This window comes from Pleurodeles waltl, chromosome 4_1 (genome assembly GCF_031143425.1).
Source record: "Pleurodeles waltl isolate 20211129_DDA chromosome 4_1, aPleWal1.hap1.20221129, whole genome shotgun sequence".
NCBI lineage: Eukaryota > Metazoa > Chordata > Amphibia > Caudata > Salamandridae > Pleurodeles > Pleurodeles waltl.
The window spans coordinates 507,827,357-507,839,687 of NC_090442.1; the positions used below are offsets into that span (position 1 = coordinate 507,827,357).

General features: G+C 42.6%; 1 protein-coding gene across 12 annotated transcripts in view; it reads left to right on the forward strand.

The window, feature by feature from the left end:
* Positions 1-12,331, forward strand: part of ATP2B1 (ATPase plasma membrane Ca2+ transporting 1) — a 432,225-nt gene that overhangs the window by 192,303 nt on the left and 227,591 nt on the right. For 11 of the 12 annotated variants that reach the window (XM_069228813.1, XM_069228808.1, XM_069228806.1 and 8 more), the window contains 2 exons: positions 6,744-6,869; positions 10,971-11,108. In XM_069228813.1, coding sequence (XP_069084914.1) covers positions 6,744-6,869; positions 10,971-11,108 — 264 coding nt within the window. Of the gene's footprint in view, positions 1-6,743; positions 6,870-10,970; positions 11,112-12,331 lie in introns of those variants that run through there. The other variant, XM_069228817.1, reaches the window with a different exon arrangement.

Here is a 12,331-nt window from a genome sequence, read left to right on the forward strand (position 1 = left end):
ATATCGGAAATAATATTGCGTGGATAGAATATCATGTCAAAAGTATCAAGGACCAAAATATCGAAGGTAAGTGCAAATAGATAAGTTTAGATTTGCTATTCTTAACTACACAGCTAGGTACTTTGAGGATATATGTGTGTGTGTGTGTGTGTGTGTGTGTATATATATATATATATATATATATATATATATATATATATATATATATGTTCGATAGCATGTGTAGCTGCAGATACACATGCTGTGCACATCCCGCCATCTGGTGTTGGGCTCGGAGTGTTACAAGTTGTTTTTCTTCTAAGAAGTCTTTTCGAGTCACGAGATCGAGGGACTCCTCCCATTTCGGCTCCATTGCGTATGGGCGTCGACTCCATCTTAGATTGTTTTTTTTCCGCCATCGGGTTCGGACGTGTTCCTTTTCGCTCCGTGTTTCGGGTCGGAAAGTTAGTTAGAATCTCGGAAAAATCATCGGTATTGTTTGTGTTCGGTATCGGGTTAGTTACAACAGATCGACTCCGACTTTTGAAGAGCTCCGGTGGCCCTTCGGGGTTTTTTCGATCCCCGTCAGGGCCTGGTTGGCCCGGCCACGTGTCTCTTCAAGGCTGATGGAACGTACCCCATTCTGCTTCTGCCCAAAATGCCATAACAAGTATCCATATACAGATCAGCATCTGGTCTGTAACTTGTGTTTGTCGCCGGAACACAAGGAAGATACTTGTGAAGCCTGTCGAGCGTTTCGGTCCAGGAAGACACTAAGAGACCGAAGAGCAAGAAGACTGCAAATGGTGTCGGCACCGACAGGACAAGGGCGTTTCGAGGAGGAGGAAGAAACCTTCTCCATCCAGGAATCGGACTCGGATGAGATCGATCCCAAAGAAACGCCGAAAACCGTGAGTAAGACTTCGAAACATAAAACTCACGAAAAGAGCACAAAAGCCCAGGGGACGCCACCGCCAACAGGCCATGGCTTAACCCGGAAAATAGGTGACCGAACATCGGCACCGAAAAAAGGGCACGCTGGTGTCTAAGTCATCCGACTCTGGTCGAGATACCGCCACACAGCAATCTCGGGCCCGAGATAGCGGCTCCGAGCAAGTTCGGCATCGAGACAGCGGCACCGAAATGAGTCGGCACCGAGAGACAACGACGCCGAAAACAAAAAAGGTTTCGTCAGAACCGAAAAAGGTAGCCGAAAAGGTTTCGATACCGAAACATCCGGCTTCGGAACCGAAATCAAGTTCCTACACATAGGAACAAGGACTGTCCTCACAAATGAAAATACACAGATTGGACAGGAATTAGAGACAATGGAGCCAGACTACACCCAAAGACGGCTCCACATCCAAAAAGAAACGGGAAAGATCAGCACTCTCCCTCCTATTAGGATGAAATGGAAACTTGCCTTCCAGGAGAAGGACAAGCAGCCACAGGCAAAGGTGGCTAAACAAGTAAGCCCACCACCGTCTCCACAACGCTCGCCGCAAATGATGCAATCCCCAACCCACACAGGGATGAGTCAAGATGACCCTGACGCATGGGACCTTTATGATGCACCAGTGTCAGATAATAGTCCTGACTGTTATCCAGCTAGACCGTCTCCACCAGAAGATAGTACAGCCTACGCACAGGTGGTGTCAAGGGCAGCGGCGTTTCATAAGGTCAACCTGCATTCAGAGCCAATGAAGACGACTTTCTATTTAATACACTGTCGTCCACACACAGCCAGTACCAGAGTCTTCCCATGCTACCCGGGATGCCAAAACACTCCAAACAAGTGTTTGAGGAGCCTGTAAAAGGAAGGGCCATTACTCCAAGAGTGGAGAAAAAATATAAACCGCCACCAACAGACCCCATGTACATCACACAACAGCTAACACCGGACTCAGTTGTAGTAGGGGCAGCTCGCAAGAGAGCAAACTCACATACTTCAGGAGATGCACCACCTCCAGATAAGGAAAGTCGCAAATTCGAAAGCAGCAGGCAAAAGGGTGGCGGCACAGGCAGCAAACCAGTGGCGCATTGCAAATTCACAGGCTTTGTTGGCCAGATACGATAGGGCTCATTGGGACGAAATGCAACATTTTATAGAGCATTTGCCCAAGGAGATCCAGAAGAGAGCACAGCAAGTAGTAGAAGGAGGACAGAGTATCTCCAACAATCAGATACGGTCAGCTATGGATGCTGCAGACACACCTGCTAGAACTGTCAACACAGCAGTGACAATAAGGAGACATGCATGGCTGCGTACATCAGGATTTAAACCAGAAATACAGCAAGCTGTGCTGAATATGCCATTTAACGGACAGCAGTTGTTTGGGCCGGAGGTGGACACTGCTATCGAAAAACTTAAGGAGGACACTGACACGGCCAGAGCCAAGGGCGCACTCTACTCCCCACAGAGCAGAGGCACATTTCGAAAAACACAGTTTCGAGGGGGGTTTCGAGGGCAAAGCACAGAACCCACGACCTCACAAACAAGGCCCACTTATCAGAGCCAATATCTGCGTGGAAGTTTTCGGGGACAATATAGAGGGGGACAGTTCCAAAAAAATAGAGGAAAGTTCCAAAGTCCCAAAACTCCTCAAAATAAGCAGTGACTTACAAGTCACACATCCCCAACACATAACACCTGTTGGGGGGAGACTAAGCAATTTTTACAAACATTGGGAGGAAATAACAACAGATACTTGGGTACTGGCAATTATCCAGCATGGTTATAGCATAGAATTTCTCAAATTCCCTCCAAACGTCCCACCGAAAACACACAATATGTCAAAACAACATATAGATCTTCTAGGACTAGAAGTTCAGGCGTTGCTACAGAAAGAGGCAATAGAATTAGTACCAAACCAACAGAAAGGAACAGGAGTTTACTCTCTGTACTTTCTCATACCCCAAAAAGACAAGAGTCTGAGACATGTATATTAGATCTCAGAACATTAAATACCTACATCAAATCAGATCACTTTCACATGGTGACATTACAGGACGTAATCCCACTGCTCAAACAACAAGACTACATGACAACACTAGACCTAAAGGATGCATATTTCCATATACCGATACATCCTTCACACAGAAAGTACTTAAGGTTTGTATTCCAAGGGGTACACTACCAATTCAAGGTGTTGCCATTTGGAATAACAACTGCGCCAAGAGTTTTTACAAAATGCCTAGCAGTCGTAGCTGCACATATCAGAAGGCAGCAAATACATGTGTTCCCGTACCTAGATGATTGGTTAATCAAAACAAACACGCTAGAACGGTGTTCACAACACACAAAGTATGTCATAGAAACCCTCCACAAACTAGGTTTCTCAATCAACTACACAAAGTCACACCTTCTGCCGTGTCAAACACAGCAATACTTAGGGGCGACAATCAACACAGCAAAAGGGATTGCCACGCCAATCCCACAAAGGGTTCAGGCATTTCACCATTTAATACAGACCATGTATCCAAAACAAAAAATACAAGTCAAGACGGTGATGAAACTCCTAGGCATGATGTCCTCATGCATAGCCATTGTCCCAAACGCAAGGTTACACATGCGGCCCTTACAACAGTGCCTAGCATCACAATGGTCACAAGCACAGGGTCAACTTCTAGATCTGGTGTTGGTAGACCGCCAAACATACATCTCGCTTCAATGGTGGAACAGTATAAATTTAAACCAAGGGCGGCCTTTCCAAGACCCAGTGGCACAATATGTAATAACCACAGATGCCTCCATGATAGGGTGGGGAGCACACCTCAATCAACACAGCATCAAAGGACAATGGGACACTCAGCAAAAACAGTTTCACATAAATCACTTAGAACTATTAGCAGTATTTCTAGCGCTGAAAGCTTTTCAACCCATAATAAGCCACAAACACATTCTTGTCAAAACAGACAACATGACAACGATGTATTACCTAAACAAACAGGGAGGGGGACACACTCAACGCAATTGTGTCTCCTGACACAGAAAATATGGCATTGGGCGATGCACAACCACATTCGCCTAATAGCACAATTTATTCCAGGAATTCAGAATCAGTTAGCAGACAATCTCTCTCGGGATCACCAACAGATCCACGAATGGGAGATTCACCCCCAAATACTGAACATTTACTTCCAGAGTTGGGGAACACCACAAATAGATCTATTTGCAACAAAGGAAAACGCAAAATGCCAAAACTTCGCATCCAGGTACCCACAAGATCAGTCTCAGGGCAATGCGTTATGGATGAGTTGGTCAGGGATATTTGCTTACGCTTTTCCCCCTCTCCCACTCCTTCCATATCTGGTAAACAAGTTGAGTCAAAACAAACTCAAACTCATACTAATAGCACCAACATGGGCAAGACAACCCTGGTACACAACACTACTAGACCTCTCATTAGTGCCTCATGTCAAACTACCAAACAGACCAGATCTGTTAACGCAACACAAACAGCAGATCAGACACCCAAATCCAGCATAGCTGAATCTAGCAATTTGGCTCCTGAAGTCCTAGAGTTCGGACACTTAGACCTCACACAGGAATGTATGGAGGTCATAAAACAAGCTAGGAAACCTACCACTAGACATTGCTATGCAAATAAGTGGAAAAGATTTGTTTATTACTGCCATAATAATCAAATTCAACCCTTACACGCATCTGCCAAAGACATCGTAAAATACTTACTGCATTTGCAAAAGTGAAAGCTAGCTTTTTCTTCCATTAAGATACATCTTACAGCAATTTCAGCTTACCTGCAAATTACGCACTCAACTTCACTACTTAGGATACCAGTCATAAAAGCGTTTATGGAGGGCCTAAGGAGAATTATACCACCAAGAACACCACCAGTTCCTTCATGGAACCTCAACATTGTCTTAACACGACTCATGGGTCCACCTTTTGAGCCCATGCACTCTTGTGAAATACAATACTTAACATGGAAAGTTGCATTTTGAATTGCCATTATATCTCTAAGAAGAGTAAGTGAGATTCAAGCATTTACCATACAGGAACCATTTATTCAAATACACAAGCATAAAGTAGTTCTACGGACAAATCCTAAATTTTTACCAAAAGTCATATCACTGTTCCACTTGAATCAAACAGTAGAATTACCAGTGTTCTTTCCACAGCCAGATTCTGTAGCTGAAAGAGCACTACATACATTAGACATCAAAAGAGCGTTAATGTACTACATTGACAGAACAAAACTTATTCTAAAAACAAAACAATTATTTATTGCTTTTCAAAAACCTCATACAGGAAATCCAATTTCTAAACAAGGCATTGCTAGATGGATAGTTAAGTGCATTCAAACCTGTTATCTTAAAGCAAAAAGAGAACTGCCTATTACACCAAAGGCACACTCAACCAGAAAGAAAGGTGCTACCATGGCCTTTCTAGGAAATATTCCAATTACCGAAATATGTAAGGCAGCTACATGGTCTACGCCTCATACATTTACCAAACACTACTGTGTAGATGTGTTAACGGCACAACAAGCCACAGAAGGTCAAGCAGTACTACGAACATTGTTTCAAACAACTTCAACTCCTACAGGCTGAGCCACCGCTTTTGGGGAGATAACTGCTTACTAGTCTATGCACAGCATGTGTATCTGCAGCTACACATGCCATCGAACGGAAAATGTCACTTACCCAGTGTACATCTGTTCGTGGCATTAGTCGCTGCAGATTCACATGCGCCCACCCGCCTCCCCGGGAGCCTGTAGCCGTTTAGAAGTTGATCTTGAACATTTGTAAATTTGTAAATGCATAACTTTAAACTACATTAGGTACATACCTATTCACTCCATTGCATGGGCACTATTACTAGTATACACAACTCCTACCTCACCCTCTGCGGGGAAAACAATCTAAGATGGAGTCGACGCCCATGCGCAATGGAGCGGAAATGGGAGGAGTCCCTCGATCTCGTGACTCGAAAAGACTTCTTCGAAGAAAAACAACTTGTAACACTCCGAGCCCAACACCAGATGGCGGGATGTGCACAGCATGTGAATCTGCAGCGACTAATGCCACGAACAGATGTACACTGGGTAAGTGACATTTTCCATATATATATATATATCTATACACACACACACATACTAAAAAAAGACCAAATGTTTCAGGGACATTATAGTTAGTCACATTTTAAACGTTCAAAACCATAGAAATTCACCTGTTATAATTAGTTATCTCAAGTCACTATAACTCGTGCCCTAAGGTAACTATAACTTGTGCCCCGCAATAAACACGCTTTTCATCAAAAATTATACTGCAGATATTACATTGATATTATCAATGATGTTATCAACGATGTCTCAAGTGCTGTAATGTGGGGTAATTAGCAGTGCACGGTTATAGTTACCTTAGGGCACGAGTTATAGTTACTTGAGATACCTCTAACTTCTCTGTTTATTTGTGGGTTGGGAATGATTGTGACCGCAACATATTTCACACTTGTGATCTCATACCGGCCTCTAGACAGCTGCTTGTTAAGTAACAGATTGAACCTCGTCAAGGCTCTGAATACCTTTGAATGTTTAGGGAGTATTTTGGGAATGCCTTGCATTGAGATTGGCAACCCCAGCCCAGCCAGCTCTGCCCGCGGGCAATGACATGGGTTGGTAGACTCAAGCCTTTTTAGCCCTATTGACGTTGTACGCCTGTCAAAAGGTAACACGTGCTGTTGATAACTGGGCATCAGTGTGTCTAAATTGCCGATTAAAGATTTGTGTTTAATGTTTTAGGTGATCTCTTACCAGCGGATGGTGTACTCATTCAAGGAAACGATCTTAAAATTGATGAAAGCTCGCTGACTGGAGAATCTGACCATGTTAAAAAAACGTCGGAAAAAGATCCTTTATTGTTGTCAGGTACGACCCATTCATTTCCTGTCTTATGGTCTGTATTTAAATTGCTATAATAGATGTTTACCTCAATGGTGTTTCTTGGAAGTATTAACAAATCAGAATTTTTGTTTCCCAGTTCAGTAGTTGTCAATTTATGCACCAAGGAGGATAAAATGCATGTCAGACAGGCCGAGGAGTGCGCAAGATGTCAGAGCTAGTTTTCTGCAGGTGGATGTATTGGCCTCCATGAGCCACACTACCCACCTGGTACCATTTGTAGGTGCATGGTGTAGTACCTGAAATTAGTTAAGTCCTTTTAGCGTTTCTTATGTTAAAGTATTTTTGACATCGCATGGCGTTATAGATGATTTGCATCACGCTCAAAATAGCAAAACACAAAATAGTTTTTGTAATTAGAACTTGTGCCAAACAATGACCTACATTCTAAACAGTGAGTTATGTTTATGGAGACAGCACTTTTTACCAGGTCTAGAGTGCACAATTGTCTCACCCGTTTTCTTTCAAATTATGTTTTCACCCAACTGGTGATCCCTCTTAATTAAATTTAGTGGCAACTTTCTTTGGTACCTTACACCCTTTGCCGTTTCAGACACCTCCTGTCATCTCTTCTGTGTTTTTTGCTTGTTTTAAATGAAATGTCTTCCACCTTCCAACTGAAAAACCTTGTTTACTGTGTACTTGAGCTTTGCTTGATGTGGAACCCCCTGCTCTCCCTTTGTTCTTTGGGTCTGTTCATTGATACCGACTGCATGTTGCATGTACTTTACTCATAAAAACAACTTACCTGTACGCTCCTGGGATAGGCTGGCCAACCAACCAGTATCTGGATGGCCATTATGAATAGCCCATAGAATACTACTAAGGTACAGCAAAGTATTGGGGTGTAACAGAACAAAAGTGTGACTGGCATCCTAAGAGCACTGGAAGGGTCCTTGCCTTGCTAGTGTGCGATTCGACAAGGAGGATGTATATCAAATTAATATCTTCCTCCCCCTTTCTCTCCACTATAAAAAAGTGGCCTATGGCTTTAGTTTCATTGGGAAAATTTGGTCCTTAATATCTTCAATCAATATTTGCTCCTTATTTGGATATTTATTAGTTTTTTTAGTTTATTCTTGCAATTTTCTTATTTGCATCCATTATATTCACCAAATTCTCGATCCAGCTGTCTACATTCATGATATCTTCCATGATGTCTAGATGAGGCATATCATTTTCGCCGCTATTCAAATGCATCCTTGGTGAACTAGTTGTGTTTCTTTGAAGTTGTTTGCCTCGTAAAAACATAGTGTGATTATTTTTGATTTTCCTCTGATCAATCTGCCTCTTTTGGAGCACATCTGTCGCATCAGTAGGGAAGGGTCCAGCAACCTTATCTCCTCAGCTTACACTTCCATACATGGAGATTGGGCGATGACAACTGAAGAGTTTAAATTTGCTGTCTGAGCTAATGAATGTGATTTGTGTGGCCAGACACCTCTCAAATAAATCCACCTATTCAGGGCGTCCAGAGAAATGTGTGATCTGGAGTAGATACCATCGGCTTGATACCTTTCAATCCAAGTTATGAGACATTCTTTACTTTTTCATCTTTGGCCCTGAAAAGCTTTGTTAAAGCTTTGTTAAAGGTTGTGTGGTTCCTCCCTTCCTTTTTATGTTTACCTTAGTGTCCTAAATCACTTGTTGTGATGAGATTCTTATAGGGGTTAATGCAAATGTTTACTAAAAAAAAGTAAATGAAATAAGGAAAACCATCTCGATGGTGAGGCACCATAGCGAGGAACTGTGCAAGTGTTCACAGAACATGCACATAAACACCAGGCCCAAACACAGGTCATATTGAGGTATAATGAAGAGATTTAGTGTAAACATTTGCATTAACCCCTATAAGAATCTCATCACAACAAGTGATTTAGGACACTAAGGTAAACATAAAAAGGAAGGGAGGAACCACACATAACCTTTAACAAAGCTTTTCAGGGCCAAAGATGAAAAACAAAAGAATGTCTCATAACTTGGCCCGAAAGGTATCAAGCCGATGGTATCTACTCCAGATCACACATTTCTCTGGACGCCCTGAATAGGTGGATTTATTTGAGAGGTGTCTGGCCACACAAATCACATTCATTAGCTCAGACAGCAAATTTAAACTCTTCAGTTGTCATCACCCAATCTCCATGTATGGAAGTGTAAGCTGAGGAGATAAGGTTGCAGGACCCTTCCCTACTGATGCGACAGATGTGCTCCAAAAGAGGCAGATTGATCAGAGGAAAATCAAAAATAATCACACTATGTTTTTACGAGGCAAACAACTTTAAAGAAACACAACTAGTTCACCAATGATACATTTGAATAGCGGAGAAAATGATATGCCTCATCTAGACATCATGGAAGATATCATGAATGTAGACAGCTGGATTGAGAATTTGGTGAATATAATGGATGCAAATAAGAAAATTGCAACAATAAACTAAAAAAACTAATAAATATCCAAATAAGGAGCAAATATTGATTGAAGATATTAAGGACCAAATTTTCCCAATGAAACTAAAGCCATAGGCCACTTTTTTATAGTGGAGAGAAAGGGGGAGGAAGATATTAATTTGATATACATCCTCCTTGTCGAATCGCACACTAGCAAGGCAAGGACCCTTCCAGTGCTCTTAGGATGCCAGTCACACTTTTGTTCTGTTACACCCCAATACTTTGCTGTACCTTAGTAGTATTCTATGGGCTATTCATAATGGCCATCCAGACACTGGTTGGTTGGCCAGCCTATCCCAGGAGCGTACAGGTAAGTTGTTTTTATGAGTAAAGTACATGCAACATGCAGTCAGTATCAATGAACAGACCCAAAGAACAAAGGGAGAGCAGGGGGTTCCACACCAAGCAAAGCTCAAGTACACAGTAAACAAGGTTTTTCAGTTGGAAGGTGGAAGACATTTCATTTAAAACAAGCAAAAAACACAGAAGAGATGACAGGAGGTGTCTGAAACGGCAAAGGGTGTAAGGTGCCAAAGAAAGTTGCCACTAAATTTAATTAAGAGGGATCACCAGTTGGGTGAAAACATAATTTGAAAGAAAACAGGTGAGACAATTGTGCACTCTAGACCTGCACCACCTGGGCACCTCCAAGGGTGCTAGACTCTGTCCCCTTCCTCTTTTGGTCCTCCACGTCCGGAATCCGGCCTGATCCACAGGTCGCGACAGCAGCTGGCCAATCCGAAGCTTCCATTTACTTCAGTGAAAGTCCATTCTCCACCACTGCATCCGTTCCCCCTGGTATAGGTACTCCTTTCTTCTAGGTATCTTCGGGTAGGGGCATTCTCTAACCTTCCTCTTGTCTGTTAGTTTCCTCAGGGTCCACTGGGAAGGGTCCTGAAACACACGAACTCCAACCACTACTTCCCTGTGTTAGTCTATGGTATGATAGGGTAGGTAACCACTCTACACCTGGTTGCTGGGGGCACTTACTGTACTTACCTTTGATGTTTTCATCTATCCCTAGCTAACTACCACACTTACTTTGGTTGGGTTCACTATTTCACATTCCACTTAGAATATGGTTGCCCCACCGTCCCAACACCATAGGGCCCTCTATATTTAATGCTGTTTCTGCTTATTTTGTGTACATATAATGCGTGGAGATATCTCCAACGAGAGAAATACCAATGTTAATCTAGTAGTTAGTGCTGTAATAAAGAATCCTTTACTTTTGTAACACTGTGCGGTTCCTTCTTGTGAGTGAGTTACAACCTGACTACCGTGGTATTGCAGGTGCTTTACATTCCTCCTGGATAAGCTTCAACTGCTCACCTCCACTACCCCTAGGGAGCTTTTGCTATCTGAACACCTATTCACTATCAGTAAGGGTTGCCTGACTCCGTATAGGGTGTCATGCAATAGGTGTACACTGTAAACTGAGCCAGCCTCCCACAACGTGCATCACGTTTCATACAATCTCTTTTACATAATGAATGACAGAGTTGCTTGACAATTCATTTTGTACAGCAGTTTGGAGCTGATTTGTATGTTTCTGAGGGTATATTTTACGTACTGATATGCCTTTGTCTATACAGTTAAAAGTATTTAATTATTTTTCAGGTACCCATGTAATGGAAGGCTCGGGAAAAATGGTAGTTACCGCTATTGGTGTGAACTCTCAGACAGGAATAATTTTTACCTTACTGGGCGCTGGTGATGACGAAGAAGAAAAAGAGAAGGAAAAAAAGGAGAAGAAAAGTATGTATGTTAATTTTGGGGAGATGTTAAATGTATTTATTTTCATGTCTTTTTCAAGAATAAAATTATTTCAGTATAGTTGTAGAACCTCGTGTAGTAAACGAGCTTCTTTGCAAATAATTCTCGAAAACAAAGCCTTAAATAACTCTCGATAGCATGGACGAACATGCAGAGATATTGAATGCTTAGACAAAAAATACCTAACAGACGAGCCACATGGTCACTTGGGCAAAACACGTTTTTTCATTATTTTTGCATTTCTCCAGCCCCAAATTGCTAGCACGTTCGTCATGTTTTTCTAATTCATAATACAATAGTCGCCTAGTAACGTTAGTGGATGTATTACCTACATAATACAACAATGATTTTTCTGTTCAGCACAGGGTAAATAAAGATTTTATTAAATAAAATGGCACGTTATAGTTGCTACTGCTCTTAGCAGCAGCAGTGAAGGTACATCAAAAAGTCGGAGATTGCTCTGCTTTGATTTCTTCAACTGCGTAACAGCATCTTTGATGCTTCCTAAGTTAGAGCAGATAGAACAGCTTATGTAGCCTGAATATTGACCAATCCACCCACAGGAACAGAAGAACCTCCAGGAAAGTGAACATGAAATATGTAAAGACACTAAATGTACGCCACATACCTCTGGAGCCACGGAGGTTGACAATGATCTACTTGAAAGGGGTGCTGTTAGAGAGTGATCAAAATTTCACAGCCTAGATGAGCAACAGAGTAGCAGAATGACAAACCCCTTCAAAAGAGGTCCAATCATGTGGGACCAAAACTTAACTGAAGTGTGAGCGATTAAGGTTAGGTGGGCAAGTTGGTGTATAATTAAGGGCCTCATTATAAGTTTGGCAGTCGGACCGCCATGCTAGCAGTCTTTCGAATGGCACCAGGTCAACGGTCTCCAGACCGCCAGATTACGAGTTTCCCACAGGCCTGAAAATGGAAGGCAGGGGGCAGTATAATGGAGCTACTGCTGGCCATGCTTCCCTACCTTTCGGCATGACGGGCGGACTGTGCTCGTGCACCATGCCGTGCATGGGGCACAGTATGCCCACAAACACCAAATGTTTGGGGGGCTCACATTGGCCCCTGCCTCACCTTCCATGGGGCTGTACCACCAAGGGCTCTCTGTTTTGGGCCCCTGATCTGCCTGACTGCCAAGCTTTCCATGGCTGTGGAATCACCATGGAAAGCTTGGAGGTCCAGGAGGT